The 16,894-nt window shown below is 41.7% G+C and overlaps 1 protein-coding gene across 4 annotated transcripts in view; it reads right to left on the bottom strand.

The window, feature by feature from the left end:
* The window catches only part of gse1b (Gse1 coiled-coil protein b), a 247,634-nt gene that overhangs the window by 8,830 nt on the left and 221,910 nt on the right, over positions 1-16,894 (bottom strand). The window contains exons 4-9 of one of the 4 annotated variants that reach the window (XM_053500513.1): positions 8,454-8,662; positions 3,205-3,362; positions 2,919-3,119; positions 2,669-2,836; positions 2,095-2,489; positions 1,537-1,870 (exon numbers count right to left, since the gene is read on the bottom strand). In XM_053500513.1, coding sequence (XP_053356488.1) covers positions 1,537-1,870; positions 2,095-2,489; positions 2,669-2,836; positions 2,919-3,119; positions 3,205-3,362; positions 8,454-8,662 — 1,465 coding nt within the window. Of the gene's footprint in view, positions 1-1,536; positions 1,871-2,094; positions 2,490-2,668; positions 2,837-2,918; positions 3,123-3,204; positions 3,363-8,453; positions 8,666-16,894 lie in introns of all 4 variants that reach the window. The other 3 variants (XM_053500511.1, XM_053500512.1, XM_053500510.1) reach the window with 3 other exon arrangements.

A 16,894-nucleotide genomic window follows, 5' to 3' on the forward strand; every position in this document is an offset into this window, starting at 1 on the left:
ATCAGATCACAGCGCGCTGAGAATTCAGACATCTGATGCTGTAATCATTAGTGTAGCGCTCTTTCTCTCTCTTACACACATACACACACACATACTCACTCATCCGTACAACCGACACTAACACCTACGCTGGATCTGACCTCTCCAGTGCAACAAAAGCATAAGCTCGTGTTACTCAGGTAGAAAAGCTGGCGGTAAACAACGCGCCGAGGTTGGGATGTGTGACTACGGCTGAGCTCAGAGCCTCGACAGCGATGCAGATGGAATAAAACAGAAAGTTTTTACTTGGGAACACAGATCAGTCACTTCCACAAGACTCTCTCTCTCTCTCTCTTGCATTTGATTTTACAGACTTTGAACAGACACCAGAAATACTGTACTGTGACTTCCCATCTAATATTAAAACCATTCGTCAGCTCAATTATTTAGTTTAACTGCCTTTAATAAAAAGAATAGAAATCACCAGGGATCACCTGATACGATATTATCACGATACCACGGAGCCGATCCGATCTGTATCGCAATTCTACAAATATTATGATTTCGTAATTCAATATAATTTTTTTTTTGTTACAATTTTAAACAAACTTGGCAAGGAACACAAGATGCTGTAAATAGGGTGTAAATAGTTAAGAGAATGCCACCTGTAGAATTTATAGAGGAATAGCAGCATTTACTACCACAAATACAAACATATGTAAATGTACAGATAGTCAGCGAGTTCCGTTCCAGGATCACGTTTGTAAGTCGTATTTTGTTCTTAAGTCTAAGTGAGTCTTAGACGCCAAAAATGTACATTGTAAAGCATACCAATATATTTTACTAAATCTTTGTCCCCTTTCCACAAAAACCGTAAACATGCCTAAGGAAATTAATCTCACAGTAAAATGTAACAGTACTGTCTCTGCGCCTTTAAATTAGAACCGGGAATCCTGGACGCTATTTTGTCTGAGAGCTGTTTTCCACTGTATTGGACTGTGAGGATTTTACGAATTTAAGATTATTCACCATCAGGACAGCTTTACAGGACAGACATTTTTAATCAGGTGCTCCTGAACTGATTCAGTAAAACCGGTGGGGCCGATTCATTTCTCCCGCGCACACACACACACACACATACAGTATACCTGACTTTAAACATTTTATACATTCACTGTAAATATTGTATATAATTATAAATATTGGTATCTGTAACGTAACACGTGAGTTCCTTCTGTGATTTGTTCGCAATTACGAATGTTTGTAGAACTGCAGTCCATTCGTAACTCGAATGTTCATAAGTCGGGGACTACCTGCATTAGCTTCTATTTGTCACAGATTACATGATAAAAATTTTACCATTGGGGTCTCTATTTGCTTAATCATATTACAGTTATTTAATAACAGGTCTGTGAATGGTTCAAATCCACCGAGGTTTTTTTCATGACATCACAAACACAGCACCTTTTGCACTAATATAAAATTTTTAAAACACAACAACACAAACAAGCACCAGGTCCAGTCAACAATCCTAATAAAAAACACGAGTCTCTGTACCTCTGGCCCTCGTTGCGCAGCTCGGGCGCGTCTCCTGGCCGGCCGATGTCGAGATGTTGCTCCAGAACCTGCTGGCGAAATTCGGACACTTGGTACTGTCTGTCCTCTTTCTCTTGCCGTAGTTTCCTCTGCCGAGCCAGCCACCGCTCCTCCTCGTTGTTGCGCTGCAAGATCATGGCTGGCGTCAGAGCCCCGGGTCCCGCCCCTCCCGGCCCGAGGTACATGCCGTGTGCAGAAATCAGGGTGGGCACCGGGTGGTGGGAGGAGCCTAGTGAAGGGTGCAGGCCTGGCTGGATTGGTTTAGGAGCAGGAAGGGTGGGCTCTTTGGTTTTATCTGGAGGAGAAGGTTCTCTGTATGAGCTCAGATAAAAATAAGCTTATTATATCTTTTACAATATGACTGTCCGAAAGTATGTGGACACCTCTAATATTTTACCTCTAATGTTTTTTTAATTATTCACACGTTTCTGCTACACGCTTGGCTAAATAAAGATGAAGCTAATACACGACACACACACACACACACACACACACACTCTGCAGTGTCCTGAGAGTTACCTGCTCTGTTGGGGGTGAGTCTTTCGGCGGCCTTCGCACGTTCCTCGGCCTGGCCCCTCAGAGCGTGGAGCTCGGCCAGGTAGTGACCCTCAATGGCCTTGGACACCTGTAGCTCCTTCTCTCGCGCCGCTCTCTCCTTCTGCCTCTCTATCTCTCTCTCCCGCTCCCTTTCCCTCTCTCGCTCCTTCTCTCTCTCACGCTCCCGTTCCCTCTCTCTCTCACGCTCCCTCTCTCTTTCCCTTTCCCTCTCCAGCTCCTTCTCTCTCTCTCTTTCTCGCTCCCTCTCTCTTTCTCGCTCTTTCTCCCGCTCCGCCTCGCGCTCACGCTCCTTCTCCCTCTCGCGCTCCCTCTCTCGCTCCCGCTCTCTCTGACGAAGCTCTTCCTCCATCTGGAGCCTGTTGGGGGTTGGGGAGAGGACGACACACACAAACAGAGAAAAAGAAGAAGAAGAAGAAGAAGAAGAAGAAGGTGGACGAGTGAGAAACAGCTTTCATGACGCTCAGACGTGTGTGTGTGTGTGTGTGTAAGTGTCTGTACAGATGTCTGTGTGTGTGTGTGTGAGGCATGTTTGTACCTCTCGGCAGACTGCAGACTAGACAGCGAGGCATGGCTGAGGTCGCCAGGGTAACGCACCCCTGGGAGGTGCATGGGCACAGCAGACGGGTGGAGTGGGGGCAGGGCGCCCCCTGCAGGTAAAGGATAAAACGGGGACCTCAGTGCCGACAAAAAAGGATCATCCATCCTTAGAAAGAGACGGAAAATGTGTAAGATGGATAGACAGACAGATCATCGACTAGTGAAGATAAATACGTCTGGGTGTGTACCTGTAATGGGAGAACGACGGGTGGACCAGGTAGCTGGGGTGATAATAGTTAGCGGCGGCGGCCGCAGCAGTAGCCGGGTCCAGCCCCAGAGGCAACGAGGGCATGCGCAGATCTTCGGCCGTGGCGTAAGGACGGAAACCGCGCAGGTACTCCTCTGGTACTCCGCCGGGGGGCACGCCATGGGCCATCTGCCTGGGCAGGCTGCTACACAGAATAAAAAAAAAACGCGTCGTACAGTAATTCACCCATCACGTGACTTCTGACCCATCTTGGATGCGTTACTCACTTCAAGGACTGAAAGCGTGAATCGTGCATCACCGATCCAGACGGCAGGCCGAACGCGTACGGATTTCCTATAAGGTGGGCGGGGACGGAGGGGCCGCCCTTTTCCTGAGCCTCAGACGCCAAACGCTCTCTGCTGACACCGCGAGGGCCCGACTCTGACTGCAAGAAAGAGAGAGAGAGAGAATGAAAAAACATAAAAGCCTCAATAATAAAATAAAAGCCTTAACATTTCCTGTGCATAAATAATGAATTAAACACATACACATTTTATTCCTCCGCGTCATTATGGGGTTTCCAGCATTTCACAAATTCATTTCAGTATAACGTCAGTGAAGTTCCAGAGCCAGTGATTGAGATCAACTTAAAATTTCAGATCTGAGAGACTCCCAGCCCCACCCCCGAGACGAAGATGAAGTGACGAAGAAAAGACAGGTGGAGAGGGAACGCAGAGTGAAACCGTGGACGTCCTTTTGGCAGCCTTCCTCTGGAGACGATCCCATTTAGAGCGCCATTACCTCTGTGTCCCAGCCAGTGACCCGTCGCCACTCTACACGGCTCACATGTAATATTAAATGCCTCTGGTGCTCGCGCCTCCTTCCTGTCAGTTCCTCTTTATCTCTCTCTCTTTCTGTTTAACGCTCTCCACTTAGCAGCGAGTCGGTCTACGATCGGCACCCACATGCGCCCCCTTGACCCCTCCCGCCTCTCCTGAGTACCCCGCTCCTGCTAATGGCTTTGTAAGCGCTCGCGGGGAACGAGAAGGAGGAGGAGGAGGAGTGAGGGCGACTCGCGGATGTGCAGCCAGGCAGAAAAAGTGCTTCAGAAATGTCAAAAGAAGTCAAAATCACAGACATCTCAACCATCCTCGGGTTCCCCTACCTCCCCTGAGCGGATCACCACGGCTCCGTGCAGGAACGATACACACCCGACTATTAGTGCCGCCCCCCCCCCCCCTTTCCTTTATTTGCGGCTCGCCTGCTGACATTTAGCCGCAGCGACTCACGCGCCATAAAGGAGAAGCTTTAAATCTGCGAGTGTCTGTATGGGGGGGGGGGGAGAAAATGCCGCAACGTCCGTTTCATTTCTACATTTACGCGACATCTGTTCGGCACACGGTCGAGAGAAAGAAAAGATCCGCATTCGACGGCTCCCTACCGCAAATTGTAAGAAGTCTTAATTGCTTTTTAATCTGCCTCATTAAGATGGCTGTGCTTGACTTTGTGCCTCGGGGCGACCGCAAGTTTCTTTCACGAGCTGGTTTGGAGAAATGACGCCGCTTGTTTTTAATCCAAGAGCTCTAAACAAGATACGTTTATAAATCGCACATCTCGACTAGATATTATCCTGAAACTATTCATTAGTTTCAATAAAACGCGCAATTTATGTTGTCGAATTGAAGTTTGTCGAAATGGTTAAATGATGATTTAAACCTGGACGTCCAGCTTATCATTTTAAAAACACCTGGAGTTTATGTTTAAATCAGCTTCTTGTATTATTTTTAACACCCACATATCAGCTCTAGTGCCCTCTGCTGGCCATTTAACCTTAACACACCAAGCTTGTCACACTGTTACTGTGTGTGTGTGTCTCTCTCTCTCTCTCTCTCTTACTCTCCCTCAGAAGGCCGGCAGGTGCGTGGTGGGCCCGCACACATTAAAAATGAAAGAAGCGTGTGTGTTTGTGTTCGCAGCCCGAGGCCTGTCTGCCGCATGGCCCCGCTCTGCCTTTGTGTCTTTTGTCCGGCCGAGATGAATTCTGACCCTCGAGGTAACCTCGTTCAAAACACAACATAAAACCTCAGAAACACCCCGATACTTATAGACTAAACAACAACAAAAACAACAACAAAACCGTGCCACGAGGGATTGATCTAACCAAATCTAATTACAAAATGTAAGTAAAATAATAATCCAATATTAAAATCTGTTGAGTGTGTGTGTTCTTTCTTTCTTTGTGTTTTTTTTATGGCTTCGGTGACCCTGACCTTTCCGTGACCTATGAACTCTAAGCAGAATGGACTCTCTATTTAAAGCGAAGCATCTGTGAATCTCCATCACACACACACACACACACACACAGAGTATTGTATGGATGTGAACGCCTGGCCCTTACCCTCCCCGCTGTGACGAGGTCCGCACCAGAATGCTGGGCGCTGCCGTCACTCAGACGGAGCGATTAATTCCAATTGCCAATTAAGAAGCAATTACAAGCGACGCTCCGTCTCATCTTGTCTCGTCTCGTCTCTTTCTCCAGTTCTCTCTTTTACAGCACACAAAGTGTAACGAATCATCTGTCCTGTCAGAAATTCCTCTAAAAATGAACAAAAAGCTGAAATCTTAACGCTTTTTAGAGCAAAAGCATCCTGTCATAGTGACCTTTGACCTCTCTAGGGCCAACAATCACCTCCGGCTATGACAACCTGTACACTCGTCTCTGAAGTGATGTGTTCGGCTCTTAACTGTTAGCGTGAAGGATTACGACTGCAATTCTTTATGTAAGATTATTAAAGACAGATTGAGATAGAGAGAAAAAAACAAAGAGAATGAGAAAAAAAGAGATGGACTGACAGAGAGAGAAAGAGAGAGAGTATAGCATGATGCACTTGGCTGGCCAGTTATGGAGGAGGACACAGATGTCCCCGTCGTTGTAGCCGTCGACCCCGAGGCCTTTCGGTATTGTTTGACGTAGTGGGGAGGGGAAGTGGTGTCTCTCACTCTCTTACACACACACACACACACACACACACACGTCACAGGCATTCTTCTGCCGTGGCATGATGCTAAGCCACTAATCCCTCAACAAACAAGTGTGTGTGTGTGTGTGTGTCATTACGTGGGCTCATGCATTTATACACAGTGTGGTAATTGATATAGAATCAAAGTTACACTGTTTACAATTAATAAGCACTGATATAAAACGTAAAGCACAGTTTAAAAATCATAAAAAAAGATTAATCACAATTTAATTTTTGTGGTGATTTATGCATCGCCACACATTTTTTTTTTGTTACAAAATTTTTTATTTGTATATGTTTGGATCCGAGGTGGAAAAATTACGCAGTTCCTCTATAATCCTACAGGTGGCACTATAAACTGTTCACACACTAGCAAACAAACAAAACAAAATCTGAGAAAAATTCTAACATCGCAATCGGGATATTTATAAAATCGTGATCCTTTAAAGAATCGTATACACTACCGTTCAAAAGTTTGGGGTCACTTTCTAACTTCATGATCGTTCCTGATTTTTATTTCTTTCTACGTTGTAAAGGAATGCTGAAGGCGTCCAAAAAATGCAATAATCTCCTTTGAACAGTTAATGGTGAGATGTGTCTGCTACTTCTGCTCTGTAAAGACTTCATAACGCCTTTAATCTGAGGTGCTGTTAATTGGTTATTTTTCAAGCTGATAACTCTAAATGAACTTCTCGTCTGCGGCAGAGGTAGGTTTTGGTCTCGCCCTCCTGGGACGGCCTTCATTATGGTGCTTGACGGATTTTGCAAATGCACTTGACAATACTGTACTATTACAGAAAGGCTGACCTCTGTGTCTTAAAATAACAACTAACTGTTGTTTTTGTTGTTGTAACGTAATTACCTAATTCTATAAGTGTTATTTTATAGTTTTGAAATCCCCAGTATTGTTGTAGAATGTAGAAAATAAATCACTAAACAAAGAAATTTGCAGGTGACCCCAAACTTTTGAATGGTATTTTTATACAGTATATACAGTATATATATATATATATACACACAGAAAACAGATCGTTTAATTTGTGAATGATTCCTCAAAATGATTCCTAAGTTCTTTTTTTTTTCTTTTAAGACGATAAATAAAAGAATAATCATGTTGATGTTTATTTACGAATCTGTTTGCAAAACAGGACCAACGAGTGGATTCGCAGCCAAGTGCTCGGGAAGTTTTTTTAGCGCTTTTGGGAATTTAGGATCGACTTCACGCAGATTTAAATTCGAAAAAAAAAACAGAAAAACGTCCAGGATCCACGTGACACTTTTTTTCTTTCAGAATTTCTCTCCTTTTATCCAGGCGTAGTCAATCCTCATCCCTCATTAGGGTGCCATCAAAGCCACAACCACCAAGCGGGGAAGGGGCGACGGCTATCGTGTGTGTTTTTTGAACTGCTTGGTCACGCACCGTAGGGAGCTGTGTAACACACCCGGAGGAAAGTGCGATCTTCTGCTCCTTCCGATCTAAGAGCGCTTGAGTTTTGAATGTGCAGAAAACTAGAACGCAGTCATGAGAGTAAAAACACAATTTATTCCTCTATATAATCTCCTGCTACACTAATGCACTTATCCCAGTCTTTCAGCATCAAGGTAGAAAGTTTTACAAGGGTCAAACTGAAACGCTGGCCTCCCAGGAACTCCTTTAGAGGCTCAAACATGTGGAAATGTCTTGGAGCAACGTCAGAGATCAGTCTCTTCCACAAGTTATCTGTCCATTTCCAAGGATCACGCGTTTCCCTCCGGCGCTGAATGTCCACGGCCCGAGCCGCCTTCTTTAAGACGCTAAGTGTCTCAAATACGTGCTGTGCTTTTGTAAGTGTTATTCGCCTGCTTAACGTCTTCATTCACCAGAAATTTCATCACAAGTCCTGGTTTGAGCAGCACATATTTCACAAACAGTACTTTGGAAATGGTTGCATGAAATACAGAATCTGTGTATTGAAACATCATTACTTAGAATAAAAGAAATAAACAGGAATTTAGAAGTGACACAGCATCGAGTAAAGTACATTATCGTACTTTAAAACGCGAAATTTTGGGGAAATCTTAGGATCTTAGGGTTCGTAATTCATGCATAATACATAAAACAAAAATTAGAAATTAAACTATACCAAAAAAAAAAAAAATATATATATATATATAATTCAAAATCAGTTTGATAAAGTATAGAATGTGTTAATAATGTGCTTTCATTATGTGGTAAGTATTTTTTATCTAAACAGGAAATGCACACAGATATTTCAGTTCACTAGAAGGTAATGTTTGTGCAACTTCATCTCTCAACCCCAAGTTTTTTTTTTTTCTGCTCAGTCATGGTCTCACTTTTCACACAGGAGATACAGTTTGTCAACATTTTTTGCTCATTAGTAACACACACGTCTCACTGAGTCAGGCTGACCCTCATGCCTTGTGACTGACTGTATCCAAAAAGCCATATTTCCCATAAGTCTCTGCATCCTGTGTGCGCAGAGAAGGTGTGTGTGTGTATCTTTGAGAAGGATTACCTCTCGTACAGGGCGGCTTTCGCTCCTCCACAGGCCGTTGACCGTTTTGGTCGGGGCGATGGTGACAACCGGAGGGGTGCTGGGCACGCTGTGGCCTCCAGGGGGCACTATGACCGGGCCGAGGGGACCGCGCTTGGGTGTGCTCACTGGAGAGCTCTGGTTTGTGGCTGGGGATGAGACCGGAGAGGACTCGCTACTGATGGAGGAACCTGCTGAGAAAAAAGATAGAAAAAAAAAAAAAACAGAACTAAGTGATTACGAACGTTTTTTTTGTTGTCCTGATTATATTTTTTATCACTGTGTCATCCCCAAACTCTCTGTAAGGCCAATTCAGCCTGTCAAAGTGCCGACCATATGCACACCCACACACTAGTTCACACACACACACTCACTCACAAATACAGGCAAGAACACAAATCTGCCAAACACATCAGTCACTGACACATTACCCAGATCAAACAGAACACAAAAACCAAGGAAGAGGCGCAGACGCCAACGAGCAGATGCTTCTGATCTCTTTCTGGAATCGAGTCCGGCGTTTGGATGGACAATTAGAAACAAAATTGCAAAAATTCTGACATGAAATAAAACTTTGTGATGTAGAAGTTTCTCATCATCTCATCATTTAATGGTGCAATGTGGAACTTATAAAACTGTCCCCAGATCTGTAATATCAACATCATTCTAAATAAAAATGCAACTGTTTCCTGTTAGCATTGTCTCACATTGCTTTGATCCAGAATTAAGCTCCGCCCCCTGATCAGTCACAGCGTCCCAGACAAAATCCTGCTAGGTTATGAGACAACTAGTTGAATCAGATGGAATGGTGTCAGTCGGAGAGAACCGGAAATCCCCATAAGAATTTTTTTAAATTACTTACTGCCGCTTTAATTACCTCTCTGGTACAGGTTTTTTGTTTTTAAAAAAATCTATTCATTTACATATTTTGAATATTTTTATGGTGAGTCATTTATCGCCACAATGACCTGACTTCAGTATCTTTATTATTATTTTTATTATTATTTTATTATTAATACAATTAGTATATGTTTGGATCCGAGGTGGTAAAATGTCGCAGTTCCTCTCTAATCCTACAGGTGGCACTCTCTAAACTGTTCACACACTGGCAATTAGCACGGCATCTGACATTAGTGTAGGATTGTAACAAAAGCTGAAAACAATTTTAACATCGCAATTGGGGGATATTTATAAAAGCACGATCCTTTAGAAAATCGTATCGGCTCCGAGGTATCGTGATAATATTGTAACGTATTGTATCGTGACGCCCCTGTTGATCCTGTTCCTAGTAAATAACATCTTAATGCTTTTGAGTATATGTACAGAATTTTTTTTTAATCAAGGATTTGCGTTTAAATAAAGCCCAAAAAAATCAATTCAAAACATTTTACCATTTACTTTTTTTCTTCTTGCTTTTGAGACAATAAATAAAAATAATCATGTTGATGTTTGTGTACGAATCCACTCGCAAAAACAGGACCAGCAAGTGGATTCGCAGCCAAGTGCTCGGGATACGCAGGGAAGTGTTTTTTTAGCGCTTTGGGTAAAAAGCGTTACAGGTGTCACCTAAACGGAGCTGCAGGGACGCCAGACGTGTGTGAAGCTGTCTCAAAGCTACTCGCGTGATTAATATAGAAGGCGGCTTTGAGTTGTTTACCAAGAAGATTTGTTTGTTTTTTTTGGTCGTTGCTAGAAATGTTAATAGATTAAATGTTTTTAGGAAATGAATCTATTTAGCTGATGAGGTTTGTTTTTGAACAGAGTGCTAATCTGGACATCCCGGCTGTGATCTTCGGAACGTTAGCCGACCAGCCAGGCTTCTCACATGCTAATATGCTAATAACTATTTTGAAAGGACTTTATTTGTACTTTTAAACCTGATCTCTTTTGACCTAAAACTTTTTCAACATGAACTGTCATATAGTAAAAAAAATAAATAAATATAAAATATGATAATTACTATGTGGAGGTCAGGGTTGATCCTGTGGCGAGCCTCACGAATAAATCAGTGTCAGCGGGAAAACACTGGACTGGACCGCTAGAACTGTTTACATGACACTTAACCTCAGGGGTAAACATGTGCCTGGTTAGTGTTAACTCTTAACGATCAATTGATTCGTCTTTGACTATCGGTTAAGAAAAAAAGATGTATAAAATTTGCAACCATAGTGGCTGCAAGAAACTGAATATTTTCGTACTAAAAGCATATTTTTAGACATTTTACTCATTTTTTTAGAGTTTGTTTCTAGAAACAAAAAAATAAATAATTGAGAAGAAGCATCCACACACTCCATCTGCGCAAAAGTCTGTGTAACCCAGAGCATGTTAGCCATTATTTGTTTTGCTGTTTTTTGTTTTATAAAATGAACATATACTGTATATGGCTCAGGATCGACTGCTGTGAGGAATTTAAATACTAAAAAAACTGTATTAATTTATGTTTGTTTTGCCTCATATTTCCCCGGCGCTATTAACTAGTTTTACTAATAACTTTTTTATATAGAGTGTTATATCTTTACATAAGTGTTATAACTTTTTTTTCAGCACAAAATAGACAATATGATGAACTAAATTTTTATCAATTTTAACCAACTTCAAAAAGGGTCGTACAGGCGAATAAACAGCACAGATAGACATGATCATCTTTTTATTGTTTTTTTTTTCAATTGTTTTTATGTGACTAAAATAATAATAATAATAATATTTGCTCATTTTGAGAATTCTACATTTTTATTTTTTAACCAGAAGTAGAACCACGGTCCGGTCATTGTGTAACTCTGTGTGTAAATTCGTAACGCGGATGTTCATAAGTCGGGGAGTACGAGTAACCTGTGTACTTACTTTTTTTTTTAAACAATTTAAAAAGCAATATTTAACAGGTTTGCCAAATGAGCCTAAACCCGACTTGTTTAGCAAGTAAGAATAACGTCCCCCCCTCCCAAAAAAAATGCATTCTGTTTCTAACCAGACTCCACAGTAAATAAAACGAAGCAACCAACAAGGATGATTTCCCTCGCATGCTGTACTGTCAGGCCATCAGCTGATATGTAACTGAAGCAGCCGGCATCACTCACACACATACACACACACACACTCAGACGGAGTACGTAATGCATGACACACTGCTCTGTCTGTAGCCGGTCTAATGCAGTGCTGTATTACAATAACACGATGCATTAACAGCGCCCTGTCTTGGGAAAGGCCATTAAGAGCTGACATTTCTAAAGAAGGCTTTTAAAAGCAAAAGGACAAAGCCCGCTATCGATGGAGGAGCTGAGAAGCAGAAGTAGAAGAAGAAGGAGGAGTACGGGAGGTGGTATTCGCCCGGATGCAGTAATTACACTCGGTGCTGACTGAAGGCTGTCATGAATGATGTATGAAGCTGATTTGAACCTGTTGCTGCTCTGGAGAGGAGAAAGCCTCGTGCTGAGAGCTCCGTGCTGATTTCACCTCAGGTCATCTCGATTAAATAATATTTACAGACAAAACCCGGTCACGTGCTCGGGGATCAGTCGCATATCAAGTGGAAATGGATGAAAGGATGTCCATGGACTCTCGGATCAAAACGATTAGGGCGAAACATGACTTAATCAATAAAAAATTAAAATAAAAAAAAAGGAAAATAGAGCCATTATTTTTCATTTTGCTTCAAATTCTCAGTAGTGAATTTGTTAATTATTGTTAATCCATTATAATGAACTAGACTACACAGCTATAATCTAAAATACAAAGAAAAAAAAAACATCACAAGCAAAACAAAATAAAAACTGTTGTAGACGTCAGTAACATAATCCAATTTCAATTTAAATAACTTATGTATAATTAGTCTGAAAAAAGTATAAAAAAACATTTGCTATGAAATGTGCTTTTTTTCAGGTTGAAAACATTTAGCTTAAAACTTAAATTTACCTTATTGTTTTTTTTGTTTGTTTTTTTAAACTGGTAATTAAATTGTCATATCCCAAATCCTTAAATTATTTCTCTTGAACCACAAAAATTATCCAGTTTATTAAAGAATAAACGGTCGTCCGCTTGCAGTTGTGAAATATTAGGGAGAATAACTTCCTGTTCAGGTGGTGTTACAGCAGCTATAAACAGTCGTGATCTCTTAGTTCTCTCTCTCATAACAGTGATAAGAAGTTACAAAAAAGAAAAAAAACAGTCAAGTATACAAACTTTATGTCCTGACTAGGAATGTTAATAATAAATCAATAATCGATTCTAACTGCCGTGAGGAATTTAAATGGTTAAAAAACTGTATTAACTCATAATGTTTGTTTTGCATCGTACTTCCCCGGTGCTATTACTAACTTCCACCTAAAACTTTCAGTTTATTGCATACTCATTAATTTTCCTCACATAACTAATTTGTTAAGATCATGCCGACAAAAATTAAAGTTAAACAAAATTGTCTTATTATCATTAGGAATTTGTTGATTACTGCTTGTTTAACTATCATTTAAAAATAATAGTCCTGACTGTTACTGAAGGGCTGAAAGTGGAGACTCCTTCCAACAAAAAGGAGAAACGGAAAAAGAAGAATGACGTTCTCTGATAAATAACATGCTCTTCTTTAATAAATAAAGATCACAGATGAGCCTGCCATCGACTCCCTCTGACCAATCAGAATCAAGAATTCAGCATCGCAGTGGTGTAAATGCCAATTCAGCCAAGTTAAGCGTTTAACTAAAAAACGAGACACTTGAGGAGAAAAAAAGGCCTTCTAATGACTTCCTAAGACAATCTGGTTATTTGTGACTGTCCAACCAGATGAAGACGAAAGAGAGAGAGAGAGAGAGAGGGAGAGAGAGAGAGAAAGAAAGAGGATAAGAGGAGGTGACAGGATGTTGTGAAGCGAGACTGAAAGGAAGTGTGTCGCGTCTGCACGGCAGCAATTAGTAGCCTACTCCCAGCCATTAGTCTGCCCGGGCTCACTCAAAACAATCGATACACACTCGGAGCACAGAGGGGTTTAATACAGCCGTCACACCTCACAACGAGGGCACGAGAAGCAGGAGGAGGAGGGAAAAACAATAAAACGTGACACTAGCATGAGCGCCATGCTAAGCAAGAGAAAGCGGACTTGTCTGTCTGGGCGGTGTGCGTCGTTCTCATCGTCCTCCTACACACTCAGAAATGATACCTCTCAAAAGGAAAAGACGATGTGTTTAAGACAGATACGAGACGTGTTTCATCGGAGGAAAAAAACACCGGGCCGGGCGCCACACCTCATGACACAACTCGGGCCTGTAAATCTTTGGTTTTATGGCAGACCACACAGCGTTTTTTTCTTTTTCCCACAAGAAAAAGGAAAAAAGAAAGAAGTAACAGAACTGCTGAAACGTTCTTCTTCAATTTCTGACGGATGCTTTTTATTTTAGCGTCGATGACAGAATGGACAAAGGGATGTAATTTTTTTAAAGCTTTTATTTATCAACCTGGACATAAACTAATTTACTTATAAATTGTTTCTTTTCTTCATTACTTAATATTCTTTCACGTAAAATTAATAAAGAAAGGGAAGAAATGAGGGATGAAGACAAGGAAAGCAGGAGAAAGAAGGAAAGAAACCAAATTCTAAATTTAAGACAAATCAGTCTAAGGATATAATTAGGACAAAAGTACTGGCACTCTTTAACAGCAGCATGAACCAAGTGTGTGTTTACTGTAGCTGGAAAAATTTTTAGCACATCCTGACCTTTTCACTAAATGTACTGTATGATGTGTCTGTACTCAGCACCAACCAACGTGCCCACTACTTCCTGTTCAGGAAGCACCAAAAATCCTCTTTTTTTTTCTTTTTTAAAGTTCCTGGTGGTCCATGGTGCCAATACGTTTGTCACCTAATAAAGCGAGGCTTTTCTTGATCTCGCTCCTGTGTTTTTGTCCTCTTCTCATCTCCCTTTCGTTCTTGAGAGCGACGTGTGAATAACTCGACAGTATCGAAACAGCGAGCGTGCGAGATTCCCAAAAGATCCGCTCATCATCCGCTCGCTTCTCTTATCTCCTGCTCTGTTCATCCTTCATCATCTCATCTCTCCGCTCAAAAAAGTGTATCCCTGCAGCCTCGCTGTCATAAACACTCCTCCTGCTGAATGGGGGGAGTTATTTCCTCATATTCTCTTTGAACTCTCTTACACACTTTCCCTCTCTCTCTCTCACACATACACACAAAAGCTTCTACTGCCTACAGCAAGATGAATTCCTGGAGGTCCCGTGCTTGAATAGCCCCCGGGTCCAGAACACCAGATGATGTCACCGGGCTCATCGGCTCATCGTAGCAGATGGGGCGATCTCCGTGACACCCCACATGCCATCTGAACCTCAAACTGGTGTCAGTTTATCAAATGCAAATAGCATTCAGATCCATGCGCTGCGTCCCGCGCAAGCTGCTCACTTAAAAATCCTGAACCGGAGTGATGCGACTAATATGGAAAAAAAGAAGAAAAGGAGAAAAAAAAAACACCACCACTACCACCACCAACAACAACAACAATGAAGGATGTTAGTGTCACTAGAACTGTAGGTCATACACAGACCTTAGATTTAATTAAATTCATATTTTCGCAACGATGTTGGCTCTCTGATTTGTTCCAAACACCAATATTTCTTACAGCTTTTAAAGTACAGGTCGTTTCTGACTTACGAACGAGGTCCGTTCCGTTCGTAAATTGGATTTGTTCTTAAATCTGACAGTCTTATACGCCTTTGAAACAAATATACGATGTAAAGCATACCGATCCACTTGACTAAATCTCTGTCCACTAACCCCATACTTTAACACCCATCATGTGGCCAAAAACCGTAACCACGCCTAAGGAAATTAATCTCAAGTTGTCTCTGTGTCTTTCAATAGCCAGGGGAATCACGTGCATCATTTTGTCACAGAGCTGTTTTCCACTGTATTGGACTGTAAACTCTGTTTCTTTTTGTTGAGGATTTTCAGAAATTGGGATTATTTACCATCAGGACAAACTGTATTTCTCCAGTTCTCTTGACATGTTCACCACCAGACCGATCTATCTGTCTATCTATCTATATTTCTATCTATATGCAGTTGATATTGAGATGTATCTGCTACTTCTGCTCTGTAAATCCTTTATAACGGCTCTAATCTGAGATGCTGTTTGTTAATTGGTGATTTCTGAGTCTGGTGACTTTAAATGAACTTCTGCTCTGCAGCTGAGGTCAGTTTTGGTCTTGTTTTCCTGGGCTGGTTTTCATGAGAGACAGTTTCATCATGGTGTTTCCTGAAACTGGCTTCAAATGCACTTATAACACAATACTGTTCTTGCAAGAACTGTTTCAGACACGGCTTAAAGTAAAAGCTGACTGTTGTTGATGTTACCTAATTATCTAATGCCATGTATGTTATTTCATTCCATAGTTTTTTAAAAAGAAATCCAGTATCGTTCAAGAAAATAATCCAAACCTAAATTATTTAACTGGCACTACATATATATATATATATTTGTGTACCTTTATGTTTCGCCCTAATGAGTCATCTTTCCTCGTAGACTCTGTCTAAACATCCAAATCATTCCGGGGACCCGTGACAACACCGTATCATACTGCGAACATTTTTGTTAAAACCCGTGATCGCTCGTAGAGGCGACAGGGAAGAAGCGGAGGAGTGTTCTGTCTCTACTGGTTTGATTAATGTGTAGCTCTGCTCTCTGTGGGCTCCCCCATTAACCCAGGCTCTCTCTCTCTCTCTCACACACACACACACACACTCCCCTCCCATCCTGCATTAGAACAACATCAGCACTTAATTAAACAGGCCATTTCACACCTGGTGTGCATAGCGGCGCTCCGACAAGCCTGCCTCCATATGCTCGCTCTGGTCATGCACCGGCAACGCCACACAAAGGCCTGCTAATCTGACTCTCTCTCTCTCTCTCACACACACACACACACATATGCACACGCTCGAAGGCACGCCGTCAACGTGTGTTTGCCTTTGGAAAGCTCCGTGTTGTGCTTGATGTTGGTGTGTTTGTGTGACACAGAGAGGAAGCCAGACAGCTGGAAGGTGTGACAATGAACACGAGGGGAACGAGAGCGGCGTGGAGGACGAGAGCGTGCGCTTTGAGTGGAGCATTTAAAAAACAAACAAACAAAAAAACAAAACAAGAAGCAGCTCAAGAACGTGAAGCTCATAACAACAATAAGAAGAAGAAGTAGCAGGAAAATCCTTGCATTGTGTGTTCTCTGTGTGTGAGGACGGTGCAATTAAATAAATTGCGCAATTTAGTCGTGAATCTGTTGGTCAATCAGTTTACTGATTATTGCATATTTTGGATGTTTTGCAATGTGGAAAAAAAAAAACAGGAAATACATATAAATATACACCTCTATACCAAGCATTATCAATTCAGGATCGAGTCACACTTTTAATTAGTAATTAGCAAATTTAGTAA

Source organism: Clarias gariepinus, chromosome 7 (assembly GCF_024256425.1).
Source record: "Clarias gariepinus isolate MV-2021 ecotype Netherlands chromosome 7, CGAR_prim_01v2, whole genome shotgun sequence".
NCBI classification, from domain to species: domain Eukaryota; kingdom Metazoa; phylum Chordata; class Actinopteri; order Siluriformes; family Clariidae; genus Clarias; species Clarias gariepinus.